General features: G+C 45.3%; 1 protein-coding gene across 1 annotated transcript in view; it reads left to right on the top strand.

Moving 5' to 3' along the window:
• The window catches only part of LOC139375214 (EMAP like 5), a 76,417-nt gene that overhangs the window by 9,420 nt on the left and 44,335 nt on the right, over window positions 1-22,662 (top strand). Inside the window, exons 2-4 of the mRNA XM_071116804.1 lie at window positions 14,640-14,799; window positions 20,634-20,732; window positions 21,154-21,222. Coding sequence (XP_070972905.1) covers window positions 14,640-14,799; window positions 20,634-20,732; window positions 21,154-21,222 — 328 coding nt within the window. The remainder of the gene's footprint in view (window positions 1-14,639; window positions 14,800-20,633; window positions 20,733-21,153; window positions 21,223-22,662) is intronic.

The following is a 22,662-nucleotide window of genomic DNA, read 5'->3' as shown; positions in this document are numbered from 1 at the left end:
CACTAAACTGAATTACAAGCAGATGTGTTCAAAGATAAAGACAGGTTGGTGGTGTAATCCCCTGAAGTGATTCTTGAAGAAGGTGAACTATAGCACAAGGCATGGAGAGGAATTTCAAGTCAGGAATATATTTTTCCGGGGTTCATCAGAGCACCCGTTGCAGTCACTGAAATAGTAAACACACTAGAGTTGGATCTCTTTCAGAGTGAAGGAGAGGAATTTAAAGGAACGTGTTGGCAGGATTAGATTACATCAGCTGTGAGTGACATGTTAGCACAGAGCAGTATGGGGGAGGGGTGGGCAAGCATTGTGTCTCAGTTAGCCACACAATATTTATCAGAGGCAAGCTCTCCTCTCTCCATTATTCTACCCCTTTCTCACTATCCCACTCCACTTCATCACTCACTCTTACTTGCTCTCTCTCTCTCTCCCTCTCTCTCTGTCTGTCTTGCTGTCATTCTTCCTCTCTCTTTCTCTCTACCTTCCTCTTCATTCATACTTTATGTGTGCTCTGTGTGGCCATGTGTATTCACTCATTTCTAATGTTATCTGTAACCTGTCACACTTGTGCCCTTATACGGGTTGAAATTGGCAGATTTGGACACTGATAAGCTCCTAAATTGGAACGCAGTGGTTGTACAGTAACATGCTATACACGACGTCAAATCTCAGGGTCTCCGCTTCACAGCTCTGTATGGGTTTTGACTGACAGATTTCTGAACTTGAGCACTACGCGCAACAAGAAGTTGCCCCCATCAATTGGTCAACTTTTGAAACATTTTTGTTGTCTGAGTGAGGGAAATTCTGTAAATTCCTAGGACTTTATGTATTTTCAAAGACGATACTTTGATAATTATAATAAATACCAATTTGATGTCAAACAAGCAAGCCAAACACCTGTGAATCCAAATGTGCACTTCACATGTCATAAAACTCATGTCATATACATGGTCAATGTTTATGATCACTATGTTTGATGTACAGTTACAAGATGACATGACATTACATCCTGGGTTATCCTGAACAGAATGAGCCTACTTTGTTGTATTGTGAGGAAAATTTTCTGTGGACCACACATCTGAATGCACTCATAACTCTTTTATCAGCACCAAAATTACGATCTGCTTCTCTGAATTGCCTTGTGAAAGCCTAATACTGTAAGATCGTATTTTGTAATGTAGCTCTTCATATTGGCAATATAGCAACCTTTCAAATGATGCCCACCTGACCCAGATTGCGATTTATAATGGACTGTATTTGGATTGCGTAAGCAACAACAGTAATTGTGTGAAGGCAGGGATACAGGACTGTGTTCCAATCAAAACAACTACAAGTTTGTTTGCTCTCCTCAACAGCACAACTAGGAGAGCTCAACGGCACCTTATAGTTGAAGACTCTTTGAGTAAAAAAAAAGTGCATTGATATGACATAGTTTGGAGTGGTGTGTGGCCACTTGGAAACACGAGATAGACGTTTCACTCAAACCCTTGTATTTTTTTTGTCCTATGTTACACCTACCTCAAATTTTCCAATAATATTCTTAGCATGTTACTGAATGTATCCAGAGTGTTTTCAGGTTTTCGTTATGAACAAATGCGGGGAAAAGTACAGTAAATATTTGGATTCAGTCTTGTGTCAGGTGAACTCTTGTGTCCTCGCCTTTAGTCTAATAATTATCCCATAATCTCCAAACTGTTCCCTTTTAATTGTTACCGTGGTTATGCATTTCTTCTGTAAGAAAAATTTCATTTTAGCCCTATTCATATAGGCCAATTCGCACGATTGTAAGGGTTCATCTGTGTGATGCTCTTTATTCTGATGAGAAGGTGCTGCAGGGCTACTTGGCTCTTTCTGAGGATGTGTAGGATTTATAATCATTCCGAGCAATGACTAGCTACTCACTCTCGTCTTGCCTCATTTCTCTGTTCCACCAACAATATGATCTACTGTATTTCAGCGCTTCTTGAACCCATTATCTTATTAGCAGGAGCTTGCAACTCTGAACTTCGGGTGAGGCTGCTGCCTTTTTTGGAGCAAGCGTTAGCTTGAAAGCAGGAATGCCTGACACATCTATCTGATTTCAGATGTGTTGTCCTTGTGATGGATGTGGTGAGATTGAAGTGATTATGCTCACACAGTGATAGTTGAGGTTATAAAGAAGTAGTTGTGCAGTACAAATGTAATGTGTCATTCTTTATCAGGATAGGTGTGCTATGCATACAGTACGTATGTAAAACAACACATAGGTTCCATAACGTCTGCTTCCAACTCACACCCTCAAATACGTAGATCCTCCGCACGCAGCTCACTTTCCAGCCCACTTTCCAGCTCACATCCTCAAACACGTAGATCCCCTGAACGCAGCTCACTCTCCAGATCACAATCACCTGAATTCTGATCACCTGTTCACACACCTGTATGTCATTATCACACACTATTTAGTTCAGTTCTTTGCACCCCATCACTGTGTGGTATTGTTGGTTTTGTGACACAAAGCTTTCAGAGCTATGTTTTTCACCGCCCGTGTATGATAGTTTTTGCCTGCCTCACTAATGACGCCTATTCCCTGCCTGTACTTTAGCCTTTCGGATTTCCTGTTATCTACCTATTGCCTGATCTCCCGGACAACATCACTAGCCTTTTCCCTGCCTGTACTTTTGCCTTTTTGGACCCCCTGTGTATGACCTTCTGCCTGCCCCTGGACACAGCTACCTGCCTCCTCCTGTGGTCCTTTTCAACAAACACCTGCTGCGCCCTGCGCTTGAAACCATCTCTCTGTCTCCCCTCGTGTTCATTACAGCTTCAGCACATATGGTACACACACTATGTGGGTGAAGTCATGCGTATGTGCTTGAGCCTATTACAGTGATGCTAATAGCTGAGGACAAGCCATTTTCTCTTACTGGTTTTCCAGCACACACTCATCAGGTTGGCTATCCATTTCTGTATCCTGGCTGGTGCACCCCTGTTCAAAATCCCAATGCATACGCCAGTATTACAGTCATCCATTATTTTATTATCCAAAGCTGCTTGTCTTGGCTAGTGCTGCTACAAAGCTCAAGTATTTTCAACCCCCCTACACCGGCATCCCTCTTCGAACACATCCTGAACCCCCTTCCCCTTCCCCTACACACACACACACACATGCATACATACATAATTAAATACTTGTCATCATAGTATCTGATTTTGATGCATGACTGCACAAGAGAAAAGCTTCTGAAGTTGAGTGTTATTTTCAGGTGCTTTGTGTGGATTGACAGGTCTGAGGCTGTTGGTGGGACAATGCCATTGTGCACTCTAAAGAGCATGTCTGTCTAGTCCAATTAAGATCCTCCAGAATGCTGGACTGTTTATTTAGAAAATAGCATGATCCAGCGTCTTCCCCAAACTGCACCAAGCTGTGGAAAAAGATCAATGTAAATATAAACTGTGTTTTGAGGTTTTGTCCTGAGTGTGTGCCACAAACTGTGATCTCAATCAATAGGAAAGACTCCATTTTGCCTCTTTTTTTAAATGTATACTTTAGAGCAGCCTCGCCACAGACAGACAAGTGCAGTACATGGTGAATTATTGGCGAACGGATTAAACATGCTTTGTAGAAGCCAAGGAAGATAAATACTGACTTTTAAAAATGTACTAATCCTCCACTTCCTTATAATCCTGGACAAGAGCAGGCAAGGTGACTGCTCCTTCAGTGTGGATCAAACCTGACTTGGAAACTAACCAAGTAGTGATTAGTTGTGCATGCGCGTGTGTGTGGGTGGCTGTGAAGCATCATATCTGTCGTTTTAATATACCTTAATAATCATTTTGTACTCTATCAATCAACAGAACAATGTTTTATTTGATAAATACAATTAGCTTGAAGTAAACTACTAATGTAGGGGCCTGGATTCAAGAAAGATAGGTTGATGTAGTTGCTGATTTGACAGCATAATTTGTTAATTTATTAGCCATGTCAATATAATTGAGCTGTCCCTTTGCAACAATAATTATTTGAGAGAAATGAATGAAGATTTATACAATTAGCAGACTTACTGTGTAATGAAACAAAACACACGCACACAAGTATGCACACTGTTCTTAAGTGAAACCCTTTTTCCTAATGAATGCCGAGCCTCCACTGATCAAACGCTTAAGTTAAATGATCCCTTGGCTGGCCCTGAATTATCTTTGACTCCTCCCATGCCGTAGCTCTGTGTCACCATGATGATCGGCCATCATCCATACCAAGTCCCTAAACCATTGTCACTATCCCTGGGGTTTACATTGCTTCCTCTCAACATGCCCCATTCACTTCCTCCATCCCAACAGTATAGCAGTGGCACCCAGCACCCACCTCAATGACTGCAGTTACAGTGCCTTGCGAAAGTATTCGGCCCCCTTGAACTTTGCGACCTTTTGCCACATTTCAGGCTTCAAACATAAAGATAACTGTATTTTTTTGTGAAGAATCAACAACACGTGGGACACAATCATGAAGTGGAACGACATTTATTGGATATTTCAAACTTTTTTAACAAATCAAAAACTGAAAAATTGGACGTGCAAAATTATTCAGCCCCCTTAAGTTAATACTTTGTAGCGCCACCTTTTGCTGCGATTACAGCTGTAAGTCGCTTGGGGTACTCATTCCTCCTTGCAAAACAGCTCGAGCTCAGTGAAGTTGGATGGAGAGCTTTGACTTGGCCATTCTAACCTGGATATGTTTATTTTTGAACCATTCCATTGTAGATTTTGCTTTATGTTTTGGATCATTGTCTTGTTTGACGACAAATCTCCGTCCCAGTCTCAGGTCTTTTGCAGACTCCATCAGGTTTTCTTCCAGAATGGTCCTGTATTTGGCTCCATCCATCTTCCCATCAATTTTAACCATCTTCCCTGTCCCTGCTGAAGAAAAGCAGGCCCAAACCATGATGCTGCCACCACCATGTTTGACAGTGGGGATGGTGTGTTCAGCTGTGTTGCTTTTACGCCAAACATAACGTTTTGCATTGTTGCCAAAAAGTTCAATTTTGGTTTCACCTGACCAGAGCACCTTCTTCCACATGTTTGGTGTGTCTCCCAGGTGGCTTGTGGCAAACTTTAAACAACACTTTTTATGGATATCTTTAAGAAATGGCTTTCTTCTTGCCACTCTTCCATAAAGGCCAGATTTGTGCAATATACGACTGATTGTTGTCCTATGGACAGAGTCTCCCACCTCAGCTGTAGATCTCTGCAGTTCATCCAGAGTGATCATGGGCCTCTTGGCTGCATCTCTGATCAGTCTTCTCCTTGTATGAGCTGAAAGTTTAGAGGGACGGCCAGGTCTTGGTAGATTTGCAGTGGTCTGATACTCCTTCCATTTCAATATTATCGCTTGCACAGTGCTCCTTGGGATGTTTAAAGCTTGGGAAATCTTTTTGTATCCAAATCCGGCTTTAAACTTCTTCACAACAGTATCTCGGACCTGCCTGGTGTGTTCCTTGTTCTTCATGATGCTCTCTGCGCTTTTAACGGACCTCTGAGACTATCACAGTGCAGGTGCATTTATACGGAGACTTGATTACACACAGGTGGATTGTATTTATCATCATTAGTCATTTAGGTCAACATTGGATCATTCAGAGATCCTCAGTGAACTTCTGGAGAGAGTTTGCTGCACTGAAAGTAAAGGGTCTGAATAATTTTGCACGCCCAATTTTTCAGTTTTTGATTTGTTAAAAAAGTTTGAAATATCCAATAAATGTCGTTCCACTTCATGATTGTGTCCCACTTGTTGTTGATTCTTCACAAAAAAATACAGTTTTATATATTTATGTTTGAAGCCTGAAATGTGGCAAAAGGTCGCAAATTTCAAGGTGGCCGAATACTTTCGCAAGTCACTGTATCCAGCCCAACATGCCCGCCTGCCTTCCTCCACTCAGAGTGGTCTTGGCAAGTTGAAGCCAGCAACATCAAACAGCCATTTGTCAAACCAGAGCACTGCTGCACTACACAACCATCCAGCCCTGTCCATTATCTCATTAGTCGATAGAAATGCAATTGAAGCGGTGACGTTGTTGTGCCGGAAGGACTGGGATGAGTTTTTCTATTGTACTGTCTGTAGTTGTTTGTCACATTATGTCAGTACAGGAGAAGGAAAACTCTGAGAGGTTTGACTATAAATTGACTAAGGAATAAAACTGAATCTATGAGTCAAGAGATGCCCTATCTTTATAAACTAGTGGAACAGCCCTAGGGGCTCCCTCTTGATTGATGTGGTGTGCCCCAGCTAACCTCTGCCTTCACAGGGTGGGTTGCAATTTGGCCTGTCCCATCTGTCCACAGCTATGTGGATAGAGTTGGGAGGAGGAGATATTAATGCACCTGTCTCAACCCTGACTGTCACTGGTAATGGAAAACCAGTCTGGGACAGCCTTCACTGGCGTTGGGTCCCCCGTCTCCCCACACACTCTCCAGCTGCTCTGAGGAAAACACAGACCTCTGCTTGGGATTTCCTTAATAAGGACATTCCTCCACACTCAGATGTAGAAACGAAAGTCCCCTGTCCCTGCAGCTGAGGTTCTCTGAGTAATGCAACCTCCCTGTAGGAAATGTAGAATTTCTGAATCACAATTGTTTTTTTTCTGTCCATGACCTTGAGTATTGAGGAATACAAGGCACAGTGTGATATTCAGAGCAGAGTTTGCAATCAGCAATGCAAAGCGCTGTCACGTTCTGACCTCTATTTCCTTTGTTTTGTATGTAGTTAGTATGGTCAGGGCGTGAGTTGGGTGGGCAGTCTATGTTTGTTTTTCTATGTTTTGGGGCATTTCTTTGTTTCGGCCTAGTATGGTTCTCAATCAGAGGCAGGTGTCATTAGTTGTCTCTGATTGAGAATCATACTTAGGTAGCCTGGGTTTCACTGTGTGTTTGTGGGTGATTGTTCCTGTCACTGTGTTTGTTGTCACAGGATAGGACTGTTTTGCGTTTTCACATTTCTTGTTTTTGTTAGTTTGTTCATGTGAAGTTATTTATTAAAACATGAATCAAAACAACCACGCTGCGCTTTGGTCCGCCTCTCGTACAGACGAACGTCATTACAGAATCACCCACCACAACAGGACCAAGCGGCGTGGTAACGGGCAACAGCGGCACAAGGAGGAATGGACTTGGGACGATGTGTTGGACGGCAAGGGTTGCTACACATGGGAGGAGATCCTGGCGGGAAGGGATCGCCTTCCATGGGAACAGGTGGAGGCAGCGAGGAGAGCAGAGGCAGCCGGAGAGAGGAGCCGGCGATATGAGGGAACACGGTTGGCAAGGAAGCCCGGGAGTCAGCCCCAAAAAATTCTTGGGGGGGGGGCTAACAGGGAGTATGGCTACGCCAGGTAGGAGACCTGAGCCAACTTCCTGTGGTTACCGGGGGGCTAGAGAGACCGTGCAGGCACCGTGTTATGCTGTGGAGCGCACGGTGTCCCCAGTGCGGGTGCACAGCCCGGTGCGGTACATTCCAGCTCCGCGTATCGGCCGGGCTAGAGTGGGCATCGAGCCAAGTGCCATGAAGCCGGCTCTACGCATCTGGTCTCCAGTGCGTCTCCTTGGGCCGGCTTACATGGCACCAGCCTTGCGCACGGTGTCCCCGGTTCGCCTGCATAGCCCAGTGCGGGCTATTCCACCTCGCCGCACTGGCAGGGCGACCGGGACCATTCAACCGGGTAAGGTTGGGCAGGCTCGGTGCTCAAGAGCTCCAGTGCGCCTGCACGGCCCGGTCTATCCGTCACCACCTCCACGCACCAGCCCTCCGGTGGCAGCCCCCCGTACCAGGCTGTCTCTCCGGCCCATCCTTACAGGGGCTCCCTCCTCTCCAGCGCTGCCGGAGTCTCCCGCCTCTCCGGCGCTACCAGAGCCTTCCTCCTGTCCAGCGCTGCCGGAGTCTCCCGCCTGTTCGGCGCTACAAGAGCTACTCAGTCCGGCGCTACCAGAGCCTTCCTCCTGTCCAGCTCTGCCGGAGCCTCGCGCCTGTCCGGCGCCTCTGCCGGAGCCTCCCGCCTGTCCGGCGCCTCTGCCGGAGCCTCCCGCCTGTCCGGCGCCTCTGCCGGAGCCTCCCGCCTGTCCGGCGCCGCTGCCGGAGCCTCCCGCCTGTCCGGCGCCGCTGCCGGAGCCTCCCGCCTGTCCGGCGCCGCTGCCGGAGCCTCCCGCCTGTCCGGCGCCTCTGCCGGAGCCTCCCGCCTGTCCGGCGCCTCTGCCGGAGCCTCCCGCCTGTCCGGCGCCTCTGCCGGAGCCTCCCGCCTGTCCGGCGCCGCTGCCGGAGCCTCCCGCCTGTCCGGCGCCGCTGCCGGAGCCTCCCGCCTGTCCGGCGCCGCTGCCGGAGCCTCCCGCCTGTCCGGCGCCGCTGCCGGAGCCCCTCTGCCCCGAGCAGCTGCCCCTCTGTTCCGAGCAGCTGCCCCTCTGCCCCGAGCAGCTGCCCCTCTGCCCCGAGCAGCTGCCCCTCTGTTCCGAGCAGCTGCCCCTCTGTTCCGAGCAGCTGCCCCTCTGTCCCGAGCAGCTGCCCCTCTGTCCCGAGCAGCTGCCCCTCTGTCCCGAGCAGCTGCCCCACCTCTGTCCCGAGCTGCCCCTCTGTCCCAGACAGCCCCTCTGTCCAGTGGGGTCATTGAGAAGGGTGGCCATGGTGAGAAAGCCACGGAGGCGGACAATAAGGCGGACTAAGACAATGGTGAAGTGGGGTCCGCGTCCCGCGCCAGAGCCGCCACCGCGGACAGACGCCCACCCAGACCCTCCCCTATAGGTCAAGGTTTTGCGGCCGGAGTCCGCACCTTTGGGGGGGGGGGGTACTGTCACGTTCTGACCTCTATTTCCTTTGTTTTGTATGTAGTTAGTATGGTCAGGGCGTGAGTTGGGTGGGCAGTCTATGTTTGTTTTTCTATGTTTTGGGGCATTTCTTTGTTTCGGCCTAGTATGGTTCTCAATCAGAGGCAGGTGTCATTAGTTGTCTCTGATTGAGAATCATACTTAGGTAGCCTGGGTTTCACTGTGTGTTTGTGGGTGATTGTTCCTGTCACTGTGTTTGTTGTCACAGGATAGGACTGTTTTGCGTTTTCACATTTCTTGTTTTTGTTAGTTTGTTCATGTGAAGTTATTTATTAAAACATGAATCAAAACAACCACGCTGCGCTTTGGTCCGCCTCTCGTACAGACGAACGTCATTACAAGCGCAATGTTTGCATTCAGAAATGTAAGGTACAATGTACAAAGGTTCATTCAAATCAAATCAGGCTTTATTTATACAGCACATTTCAGACATGGAATGCAACGCAATGTGCTTTACAGGAAACATCTAATAAAAAACAATTAAAATATAAGCTGAAATATTTACTACACAACAAACACGCTAAAAAACGAAAGAATGACAAACTGAACAACTTAAAAGGAAAAGCAAAGCTAAAAATATGTTTTAAGATCTCTTTTAAATATGTCCACAGTTTCGGCCCTCAGGTTCTCTGGCAGGCTATTCCAGAGGCTGGGGGCATAATAACTAAAGGCTGCCTCTCCATGCCTCTTGGTCCTAGGCTTTGGAAACAATGTCCTTCTCTTTGTTTAATCTGTGTACTGAATAAAGCTGCTGAATGTATGGTATTGATATCAGTGTGCTGTTTATCTAATGACTACATCACACATTCAGTTTGAAAAGCATTTTCATGTGCTGTTCTCCTGTATCTCAAAGAGCACCAATCATATCTTCCTCTGGCTACTATTTCTAGCTGCTTGGAGGTGATTATGTAATTTATACAAGAGGAGTTTGGGAGGGGGAGGGGGAGAAAGGGGAGAGGGTGACGGGTGAGAAAAACATTAAACACTGCCCTGTTTCTCAAGACTCTTAGCCCATCCCTGGCCAATCACTAACACAGCACCACAGCTGAATAGAGGAATTACACTAAAACAGTTATCCGTTTTAGATAAAACTATACAAAATATATTCACATCACCAAATAATTGACACACACTGTTTTGCAATGAAGGTCTACAGTAGCCTCAACATCACTCTTTACGGTAGTACCATGGTGTAGCTGGAGGACAGCTAGCTTCCGTCCTCCTCTGGGTACACTGACTTCAATATAAAACCTAGGAGGCTCATGGTTCTCACCCCCTTCCATAGACTTACACAGTAATTATGACCGCTTCTTATTATCTTATTATGACAACCAACCTATCAGAGCTCTTGCAGCATGAATTGACATGTTGTCCACCTAATCAAAGGATCAGAGAACGAATCTAGTACTAAAAGCATAAGCTACAGCTAGCTAGCATTGCAGTGCATAAACTGTGGTGAGTAGTTGACTCAAAGGGAGAGAAAGACAATAGTTTTTTTTCAGTTTCAGTTTCAGTTTCACTTACTTAGCTAGCAAATGCATAGAGAGCTAATTTTGCCTACTCAAACAGAGGGATGCTATCTTAGCTACCTGTCTATGACTACCCAACACAACACTGGAACTCTTCCAAGTGAAGGTAAGCTTTTGGTTTTATTAATTTATTGCCACTGGGGCCCGTCGGTGTAAGTGCTAAACTGCTTACTGACGGCAAATTGTAACGTTACTGCATGATTGTAGCAGGTTTACTTGAAAATAAAAGAGAGCCGCACACTCTAGGAGCTCAGATGCAAAAATGTAATACCAACGTTTCGACAGCCAAGCTGTCTTCATCAGGGTATAATCACAAACACTGCGGGATGACTCGTTTATATACAGTGCCTTGCGAAAGTATTCGGCCCCCTTGAACTTTGTGACCTTTTGCCACATTTCAGGCTTCAAACATAAAGATATAAAACTGTATTTTTTTTGTGAAGAATCAACAACAAGTGGGACACAATCATGAAGTGGAACGACATTTATTGGATATTTCAAACTTTTTTAACAAATCAAAAACTGAAAAATTGGGTGTGCAAAATTATTCAGCCCCTTTACTTTCAGTGCAGCAAACTCTCTCCAGAAGTTCAGTGAGGATCTCTGAATGATCCAATGTTGACCTAAATGACTAATGATGATAAATACAATCCACCTGTGTGTAATCAAGTCTCCGTATAAATGCACCTGCACTGTGATAGTCTCAGAGGTCCGTTAAAAGCGCAGAGAGCATCATGAAGAACAAGGAACACACCAGGCAGGTCCGAGATACTGTTGTGAAGAAGTTTAAAGCCGGATTTGGATACAAAAAGATTTCCCAAGCTTTAAACATCCCAAGGAGCACTGTGCAAGCGATAATATTGAAATGGAAGGAGTATCAGACCACTGCAAATCTACCAAGACCTGGCCGTCCCTCTAAACTTTCAGCTCATACAAGGAGAAGACTGATCAGAGATGCAGCCAAGAGGCCCATGATCACTCTGGATGAACTGCAGAGATCTACAGCTGAGGTGGGAGACTCTGTCCATAGGACAACAATCAGTCGTATATTGCACAAATCTGGCCTTTATGGAAGAGTGGCAAGAAGAAAGCCATTTCTTAAAGATATCCATAAAAAGTGTTGTTTAAAGTTTGCCACAAGCCACCTGGGAGACACACCAAACATGTGGAAGAAGGTGCTCTGGTCAGATGAAACCAAAATTGAACTTTTTGGCAACAATGCAAAACGTTATGTTTGGCGTAAAAGCAACACAGCTCATCACCCTGAACACACCATGCCCACTGTCAAACATGGTGGTGGCAGCATCATGGTTTGGGCCTGCTTTTCTTCAGCAGGGACAGGGAAGATGGTTCAAATTGATGGGAAGATGGATGGAGCCAAATACAGGACCATTCTGGAAGAAAACCTGATGGAGTCTGCAAAAGACCTGAGACTGGGACGGAGATTTGTCTTCCAACAAGACAATGATCCAAAACATAAAGCAAAATCTACAATGGAATGGTTCAAAAATAAACATATCCAGGTGTTAGAATGGCCAAGTCAAAGTCCAGACCTGAATCCAATCGAGAATCTGTGGAAAGAACTGAAAACTGCTGTTCACAAATGCTCTCCATCCAACCTCACTGAGCTCGAGCTGTTTTGCAAGGAGGAATGGGGAAAAAATTCAGTCTCTCGATGTGCAAAACTGATAGAGACATACCCCAAGTGACTTACAGCTGTAATCGCAGCTACAAAGTATTAACTTAAGGGGGCTGAATAATTTTGCACGCCCAATTTTTTAGCTTTTGATTTGTTAAAAAAGTTTGAAATATCCAATAAATGTCGTTCCACTTCATGATTGTGTCCCACTTGTTGTTGATTCTTCACAAAAAAATACAGTTTTATATCTTTATGTTTGAAGCCTGAAATGTGGCAAAAGGTCGCAAAGTTCAAGGGGGCCGAATACTTTCGCAAGGCACTGTAGTGTCAAGAGACACAGGTGTCTGTAATCATGGCCAAGAGTGGCATAATATCATTGGTTAATAATCAAATATTAAAATGTCATACAAAGAACAGCATACAAACAACAAATGGATAGCATACGATCATAGATTAATTTGACTACACAAGTTTACAAACAATTACAATGGCAAAGTCACAATAATCACAAGAATGGCTTAAGATCAAAGTCTACGTTGAGACCGAAGGGTGCAAGGGTCTTTAAATTAAAGATCCAGGCAGCCTCTCGTTTTAACAATAAATTATCAAGGTCACCCCCTCTCCTAGGGAGGGTGACATGTTCGATGCCAATTTAACGCAGAGACGAAATCGAGTGGCCTGCCTCCAAGAAGTGGGCCGCAACTGGATAAGTAAAGCTTTTACACCTAATGGTGCTACGTAGCTATTGTAGCAGGTTTACTAACATGTTAGTTCTATTAGCAATGTTGACTAGGAAGTTACTGTAGCTAATATGGTGACAACGATGTAGGCTGTGTGTAGTGGTTATGATATGGTTTGGCTTGGAAAGGTTTTTTGCCTGGTCACATACAGCTGATGTGTTGTGCATTGAAATTCACAAGCGAAGGGAAAAGGTGAGAGGAGGAGAATGTGTAGATGCGAGAAGGAATACAATGTAGCTGCTATGAAAGTGAACTGGGTTTACGGTTGATCATTTCCGCCGATTCTGTTGAAAAAATGTTCTTAAACGGAAGCAAACGGAACGGGGATAAACATCTATTTAATTTGATTGAACTACTCAAATCAGTTAAAAATGAATTCTTATTTACAATGAAGGCCTACCTCGGCCAAACCCTAACCCAGATGATGCTGGGCCAATTGTGCGCCGCCCAATCACGGTCGGTTGTGATACAGCCTGCAATCAAACCAGGGTCTGAAATGATCCCTCTAGCACTGAGACGCAGTGCCGTAGACTGCTGCGCTCTTCGGGATCCAATAGAAACTCTCGTTTGCAACTGTTGGACTAATGATTACACCCTAGATCAGCAAGATGCAGGCAAGAGTGTGCAAGTCGGTATTGAATGTGTCACACAACATTTTCTCTCGACCTGTGTGCACCTACATTGTAAACGTTCATTCATAGGCTAGGTTGTAGCAACCGCATGATGGGTGTAGGGAAAATTGAGTATCATGTAGTAGCCTAAACCTGTCGCTGTTACATTGAAGTGGGTGAATGGAATATGAATGACAGTCATCCAATATGCTGTAATAGAAATAAGGCCAGGCTCATGAAAAAAAAGTACCGACCATCACTGATTTCCAGAGCTGTGACAGAGCGAGCAGAATAGTCGCAGGAGCACATTTCAAATGCAAATTGAGTGTCACAATAACATATGAAAAATAATCTCCTGACACAGAGAAACCCGAGAAAAACGAGAACCGCCTGGCGCCTCCCCCCTCTGAGCTGACGGAAGTCAGCAGCATGCTGGTGCGGTAGATCTCTGGCCTGCTATCTGAATACAAAGATACAGGATTAGAAGTTGTTGAGTGCAGTTGGCAAAACAGGAGCCCTGATTATAATGTAGGGAGCTACATCGCACCATGAAATATATAACAGGACAAGGCAAGGGGAAGAATTGCCCAGTGAATCATTCAGCCCTGCCTAGAACGTGACTGGCGGCTGCTACAAGGGGGATGCTACATACATCAGACGGCAGGCTGTTGCTCAGATGTGGAGCGTGCCACGATGGAGGGTGGAGGGGGAAAGTGGAGGGAGCAGAGAGTGGCAAGGGGAGGGAGAGGTAAGGAGCAGTTGGGCAGGTGAGTATTACATTTTAGTAATTTGGCAGACACTCTTATCCAGAGCGACTTACAGGTGAAGGGGCAAACGGCTAGGGTCAGAGGATGATAAATCCTGAAATAGGGCAGTGGGTAGGCTATTTCCTGCCATGCCCTGGAGTGTAAAACATCCAAAGATTAAGGATGACATTGTGAGTGATCTGAGCATGAAGGGGTTAATTAGAACACTTGCACCTCCGGGGGGTAAAGCTGCCCCTCTGATTCACCATGTTCCTGCCTTGGCCTGTCACAGATCCAACATGGCAGCTCAGCCTAATAGCTTCCGCTCTCTGATAACGCCAGGCCTTCCTCTGCTCTGTCCACACCCAGGCTTGCCGTGAGAGGGATAATCACTGATCATTAGGTCTATAGAATATAGACTCATTGGTTTCTAAAAGAGAATGTGCAGCTGTGTTCTCTGGGTTCTGTCTCTCTCTTCCCCCTTCTCTCTCTCTCTGCCTCTTTATTTTTCTGACTATCTCTCTCTCTCCTTACAGTTTAGCTCTGCATCCGGAGCGTGTGCTGGTAGCCACGGGACAGGTGGGCAAGGAGCCTTACATCTGTGTGTGGGATTCCTACACCGTACAGACCGTGTCTATCCTCAAGGACACGCACACACACGGCATCGCCTGCCTGGCCTTCGACCTCGATGGACAGGTACAGTTATGAGACAACACTTCCTTATGCGTATCCATGCTGTGTGCTCATACAAAATACGGAAATCTACTTTGCTAGATTTCCGTATTATTGTACTACATCAAGTGACAGATGTAGGGGGGAAAGACTCAGGATAATTGCAGATGATTAGATTAACATGAATAGTTCAGTAAGAAATGAATATAGCAGCTACATGACTGTTAGCACCTCCTCTGCTCTGGCATGGCAGTGGCACTCCTGCTCGGCTCGCCCACTGGGTTGCGTTTCTAAATGACACATCTGTGATTACTCCAGTGGTTTTAGCAGGAAGGCTATACAGCGACAGAGAGAGTGTGAGAGAGAGGTTTAACGTTAAGAGTCAGCTGGAATCTCTTTCATCCACTGACTCACAGAGTTTGGCAGCATGTTGTGAAGTTACGGTGAGCAACACAAACAGTACAGGGGCCAGAGCTTTGATGACTGGAGTAGCAGTGTACTACAGTAGAAGAGTGTATCGTTACTTATGGTGTTGTTTTCTCTGTGCAAACTATTGCTAATGTATTTCAGCTCTTCATGCCATATTTAACATTCTGCACCCCCCACCCATTGCATTTTCATATAAGTTACTTACAGTATAGGAGGAACAAGTATAATTTGCATGAGGCATTATTGATAGGTGTTATAACTTCATGTATACTCCTTCCACTGAAATGTTAGCTTGTTGCCAACTCTCCACAGAGGAATACTTTTCAGGGTTTATTTACAGTCGTTTGCTGTCTAGTATTTGTTGCATTTAAAAAAATCTGTATTTCATGGATCAAGCACTCAGTTTTATCTTGGTGAGCCCCTCTGAGTCTCCCATAGGGCCCCTCAGAGCAGTTCTACCTCCACTGTTTACAGAGCTACACCATGGAAATTAGTCCATGCATTTTCCTGGTTGGATAGAGTCGTCTGGGGATTGAGATAGGATGTGACAGTCTAAAACTATAACAGGCTCTGGCTCTGAATGCCTCTGTGTTCACTGGGTCTCCTGATCTCTCTCTGTCCTCTCTACGGATCTGGTCATGTCAACATTGTCTGGACTGTGTTATGTTCCCAAGTGGCTCAGCGGTCTAAGACATTGCATCTCAGTGCAAGAGGTGTTATTATAGTTCCTGGTTCGATTCCAGGCCTTATCACATCCAGCCGTGATTGGGAGTCCCATAGAGCGGCGCACAATTGGCCCAGCGTCGTCTGGGTTTGGCCGGGGTAAGAAATTGTTCTTAACTGACTTACCTAGTTAAATAAAAGTTCGAAAAAATTAAAATGGCCCCTTCCAGATGACAGTGAAGAAACTTCTGAGGACAGTTGACATTGATAAAAGCACTTATTTCTTATCCAATGCAAATAAAAACATTTTTACATTTTAAGGATTTGTTTCAAAATGGTCTCTAAGGGTTCAGTGATTAATCACAGTAGGAATATACACTGAGTGTACAAAACAGTAGGGACACCACCTTCCTAATATTCAGTTCACCCCCTTTTGCCCTCAGAACAGCCTCAATTCATCGGGTTATGGACTCTACAAGGTGTGGAAAGTGTTCCACAGGGATGCTGGACCATGTTGACTCCAAAGCTTCCCACAGTTGTGTCAAGTTGGCTGGATGTCCTTTGAGTGGTGGACCATTCTTGATGCACACAGGAAACTGTTGAGAGTGAAATCCCCATCAGCATTGCAGTTTTTGACACACTCAATCCGCTGCGCCTGACACCCACTATCATACCCTGTTCATAGGCACTTAAATATTTTGTTTTGCCCCTTCACCCTCTGAATAGCACACACACACAATCCATGTCTCAAGGATTAAAAATCTTTCTTTAACTTGTCTTTTCCCCTTCATCTACACTGATTGAAGTGGATTTAACAAGTGACATCAATATACGGGACCATAGCTTTCAAAAGGATTCACCTGGTCAGTCTAGGTTAATCCTAGATGTAAGGCCCTCCAGGACCTACACCAGGCAATGTCAGGGGAAGGCCCTAAAAATTGTCAGAAAGACTCCAGCCACCCTAGTCATAGACTGTTCTGTCTGCTATCGCACGGCAGCCGGTACCGGAGTGCCAAGTCTAGGTCCAAAAGGCTTCTTAACAGCTTTGACTCTGTACCAGTACCCCCTGTACCCCCTTGATGTCATGGAAAGAGCAGGTGTTCCTAATTTTTTGTATACTCAGTGTATAAAAGCTTCCTTCATTTGTCAATCTGTAAACCCTTTGAGCTAACCCACAAAGACCAAGCAATAAACCCTTTGAGCTAACCCACAAAGACCAAGCAATAAACCCTTTGAGCTAACCCACAAAGACCAAACAATAAACCCTTTGAGCTAACCCACAAAGACCAAGCAATAAACCCCTGATAAGGGCCGTAATGCATTTTTACTTTCAACAATAAAGAAGCAGTTTTATCAACATTCCACTGTCCTACAATATTTACTGAACTTCCTCTTCACTGGAGAGCCTATCATAATATATTATATTATATATATATACTCTGAAGAGAGCACAGCTCTGTGATCGTGTCATCGTTGCACCATGCAAAAAGATTGCCTCTAGGTCAAACCGTTAGAAAGTTATGACTCATATTATCGGAGCTACCTTTAGAAAAGATATCAACTTTGTAAACTATTTTGCGGGCCGTATACTACTCGTGGGCTGTGCGGCCAACCATTTATTTGATAACAAACAGAAGTAAGATCCCTGCTGTATCCACAATGCTTAAACAGCCCTTCTGAATCATTTGTCAATTGCTTCATGCTATCATGACTCAGCCAATCTTCCACCGCTCTCACCTTTGTCAGGATCCATCTGAGCGTTCCCTGCAGCGATGACGTATCCCAAAAAGGAGTAAATGGAACAATGGAATTCACATTTCAATGCTTTGACAAACAGCTGATTCCCCCAGGAAGTGCTGGAGGACGTGTTGGATGTGGAGGACATGTTCTTGAGCTGAACAGGAAAAGACAAGGATGTTGAGGTAGACAAACACAAACCGGTTTAAAATGTCACGGAGCACAGCGCTGACCATGGCCTCGAACACTACGGAGCGTTGGTTAGTCTGAACAGCATAACCAGATTCACGTAGTGTTGAAGGCTGTCTTCCACTCGTCTCTTCCCGTATCCAAACTAGGTGGTAGGCATTCCAAAGGTCCAACATCAAAAAGATGTTCACCCCCTGGAGAGGCTTGAATGCTGAAGAGAGGAGTGGTAGATTTTTTTTACCGTGATGTCATTGAGGCCCCGATAGTCGATACAGGGTTTAGTCCTTTTTTCCACAAAGAAGAACCCTGCAGCCTGAGTCCTCAAATGTAGTTCTCTATGGCCTTATTCCCAGACAGGGAATAAAGCCGCCCCCCCGAGGCAGTGTGGTGCCCAGGAGGAGATCAATGGCGCAATCATAGGGACGATGCAGCGGAAGTGATGTGGCGTGAGTCTTGTAGAAAACCTCCCGAAGGTCCTGGTACTCTGCGGGAACAGCGTAGAGATCCAAGGCTTTTCCCAAGCCTGCAGGAGGACGTCCCTGGGCAAGCTGTGCCGCCTTAAGGCAGTGTGCATGGCAGAACTGGCACCAACCCAGGATAGAACTAGTAGCCCAGTTGATCAAGGGGTTGTGCCTCTGGAGCCATGAAAATCCCAAAACCACAGGAACATGAGGAGATTCAATTAGTAGAAACTGTATGGACTCACTGTGATTGACCGACACACGCAGGTTAATGGGAACCGTACTGTGAGTGCCTCTGCCAATGGAGCGTCCGTTCAATGCTCTGGCGTCCATGGGAATAGAAGGGGGTTATGTGGAGATACCCAGCTCAGATACCAGGGTAGCGTCCATGAAGCTCTCATCAGCCCCAGAGTCAATGAGCACCCGGAGATATTTAGCAGGATAGCATGAAGAGGAGTATGAGTAATAGGAGTTTGGAGACTCCCAGTATTGTTCACCAGCATACTTGTACCTACTGATGAGCCTGTTCCTTTACTGGACAGGTGGATATATAATGTGCTGTAATACCACAATACAAGCAACTGTTGGAGCTCAGCCTGCGTAAATGTTCATTAGGAGAAAATCTAGCCCTGCCCAGCTGCATGGGCTCTGGAAGAGACGAGTCACCAGTCCCCGATGATTCCAGAGGGAACTCGGGTGACTTCAGATTCTCTCAGGAATGCAGGAGTCGAGGACTTCCAGGGTTGTTTGGAGGCAAGGGAGAAACCGTGGACGGGCGAGTGTGACCGAGAACAGACCTCCTCTCCCTCCTGCGTTCCCGTAGGCGCCCATCGATCCTCATGGTCAAGGCTATGAGGGAGTCGAGGTCCATGCATAACTCCAGAACTGCAATCTTTAATTTCTTCCGATAATACATGAAGGAAGGTGCCGACCAGGGAATCCGGGTTCCAGGCACTCTTGGCATCCAACGTGCAAAAGTCTACTGCGTAGTCTGCCACACTACAGAAGTCTTGACATAGTTGAAGTAGCTTCCGAGCTGCCTCTATCCCAGACACCGGATAATCTAACACCTTTCTCACCTCCGCTACGAAATCCTCCAGACGAATGCAAACGGCGGATTGTTGCTCCCTTCCAGACATCAGCATTATGAGATACTCTATCTTTGAACGGTCTTAAGGAAATGAAGAGGGCTGCAGCTCAAAGATGAGGGAGCGCTGGGAGAGATGCGCCCGGCAGGTCCCAGGATCCCCAACATAGCGCTCCGAACGTGGTATGCAGAGTTCTTCTGGAAGCTGGGTTAGGCTGGGGAAAAGCACCGCTGGTAGCAGTGTTACTGAGTGTCCGGGAGGTTTCTGTTGTGGCTTGCTAGATTGATAGTCTGCAGAATTACTCCAGTAATGACTTGAAACCCTGGTTATGGCGTTCCACCAAGGAATGGAGTCTTTCCAAAAGGTTCTGAAGTAGCTCCTCGTGTCTTCCAATGGTGGCTCCTTGCAGGCAGACAGTGTTGCGGAGCTAGTCGAAGTCTGCTGGGTTAGTCATGGTCAGTTCATACCATCACGACTCAGGTTATGACCCAGATGCAGACACAGGAGGCGGCTGGTTCGGTACTCAGAATATTTATTATATCAAATGGGGCAGGCAAAAATGCAGGTTGAGGGCAGGCAGAGGTTCGTAGGCAGAGTCAAAAAAAAGGACAAAACGTCAGGCAGGCTCAGGGTCAGGGCAAGCAGAAAGGTCGTAACCGGGAAGACTAGAAAACAAGACCTAGAGAAATGAAGAAACACGCTGGTAAGACCTGACAAAACAAGACAAACTGGTGACAGACAGAAAACGCAGGTGTAAATACACAGGATAATGGGGAAAATAGGAGACACTTGGTGGGGGGTGGAGACAAATACAAGACAGGTGAAACAGATTAGGGTGTGACACATGCAAACTTTTTGATCCAGATAATCTCACCCTTCTTTGCTGAATGAATACCCACAGTTTCACAAGGTTTCATCATGGGGTGAAGATTTACCCTTCATTAAAATACAGTATTCTCAAACACTTCTCATCCCCTCATGTGGACTTGCCCAAACGTTGATTAATTGGCAGATCAAAGTTTCCTCCCACCACCAAACAGACCAAGGTGCAGCAGAGTAGAGATGCTGCTGCTGCCTACTCACTGGGCTATAGGAGCCTCTTCCAGCAGAATCATACAGATGAGCTCCTATCCAGAGCCAGAGGCATGGAAACCTTTACTGTATACAGCCAATGTTATATTTTATTTTATTGTAGTCATGAGTCATATGAGTGTCAAGTAAAATAGTGTTGTTTAGAGTAGGCTGTGGTCTGTACCATACATTCTTTCATAAAATGCTTTTTCCTTTGCAGTGTTTGGTGTCAGTGGGTCTGGACTCCAAAAACACAATCTGTGTGTGGGACTGGAGGAGGGGCAAGGTGCTAGCAGCAGCTCCTGGCCACACTGACAGGGTAACTATAAAACACCATCCTCCCCTCTCTGTCTCAGGCTACCAAGCCCAGATCGATCTCCTCAATTACTGTAGCTAGAAATGCCGCAAGGATGGAGCAGGAAGGAGGATGAGCCCAAAGGAGACGCACATAAACAAGTTAGGCCTGATTGATCATTAGCATTCCCGACAATGGCTGAGGAGACACTAAGCTAATGAAATCAAATGTTCAAAAGATTAAATGTATGCAGCTGTCTTTTTATTCAGCCAACATACGCAAAGATACATCCCTACACACACTAACACACCTGAAGTGTTTGTGTTAGATCTTGTACAATGATGCTAATTGAAGATGACATTCGGATATTGTAAAGTATTTGTTGCACCGTATGTTATGCATTTAATTGTACAAAGTTAAACTTACTATGTGATCTTTTCGACAGATATTTGACATATCCTGGGACTTGTACCAGCCAAGCAAGCTTGTTAGCTGTGGTGTCAAACATATCAAGGTACAGTTTAAATCAAGTTCATACCTTACAAAACTAGCTTACTGAAGGCCCTCAAGCTATCAAAGTGTGTTAGAATCTACAATATGTTGGATGTTTAGCACGCACAGATATGGTGTCCATCATAGACTATTCTTTTGAAAAGGTATGATGTCTTGTGTCTGGTTACCATAATGTTTCAGAAAGTTCTGTAGAGAATTTAATGGAAATGCGCTCCTTTCCTCTTGGCCTTCTTTGCTTTATCGCAGTGATAATATCAAAGCCTTACAAGAGATATACAGTACCGGTCAAAAGTTTGGACACAGCTACTCATTAAAGGGTTTTTCTTTATTTTTACTATTTTCTACATTGTAAAATAATGGTGAAGACATCAAAACTATGAAATAACACATATGGAATCATGTAGTTAACAAAAAAGCGTAATTTTATATTTAAGGCTCTTCAAAGTAGCTACCCTTTGCCTTGATGACAGCTTTGCACTCTCTTGGCATTCTCTCAACTAACTTCATGAGGTAGTTGCCAGGAATCCATTTTAATTAACAGGTGCGCCTTCTTAAACGTTAATTTGTGGAATTTGTTTAATTCTTCATGTGTTAGAGCCAATCAGTTGCGTTGTGACAAAGTATGGGTGGTATACTGAAGATAGCCCTATTTGGTGAAAGACCATGTCCATATTATGGCAACAGCTCAAATAAGCAAAGATAAATGACAGTCAATCATTACTTTAAGACATGAAGGTCAGTCAATGTGGAAAATTTCAAGAACTTTTAAAGTTTCTTCAAGTGTAGTTGCAAAAACCAACAAGCACTATGATGAAACTGGCTCTCATGAGGACCGCCACAGGAAAGGAAGACCCAGAGTTACCTCTACAGCAGAGGATTACTTCACTAGAGTTCCAGCCTCAGCAATTGCAGCCCAAATAAATGCTTCATAGAGTCCAATAATAAGAAGAGACTTGCTTGGGCCAAGAAACACAAGCAATGGACATTAGATCGGTGGAAATCTGTGCTTTGGTCTGATGAGCCAAATCTGAGATTTTTGATTCCAAACGCTGTGTCTTTGTGAGAAGCAGAGTACATGAACGGATGATCTCTGCATGTGTGGTTCCCACGTCAAGCATGGAGGAGGAAGTGTGATGTTGTGGGGGTGTTTTTCTGATGAAACTGTCAGTGATTTATTTAGAATTCAAGGCACACTTAACCAGCATGGCTACCACAGCATTCTGCAGCAATACGCCATCCCATCTGGTTTGCGCTTAGTGGGACTATCATGTGTTTTTCAACACGACAATGACCTAACACACCTCCAGGATGTGTAAGGGCTATTTGACCAAGAAGGAGAATGATGGAGTTCTGCATCAGATGACCTGGCCTCCACAATCACCCAACCTCAACCCAATTGAAATGGTTTGGGATGAGTTGAACCGCAGAGTGAAGGAAAAGC

Source organism: Oncorhynchus clarkii, chromosome 19, assembly GCF_045791955.1.
Source record: "Oncorhynchus clarkii lewisi isolate Uvic-CL-2024 chromosome 19, UVic_Ocla_1.0, whole genome shotgun sequence".
Classification (NCBI taxonomy): Eukaryota; Metazoa; Chordata; class Actinopteri; order Salmoniformes; family Salmonidae; genus Oncorhynchus; species Oncorhynchus clarkii.
Note: the sequence above shows the minus strand (reverse complement) of the source record. Positions and strands in the feature narration are given on the sequence as shown.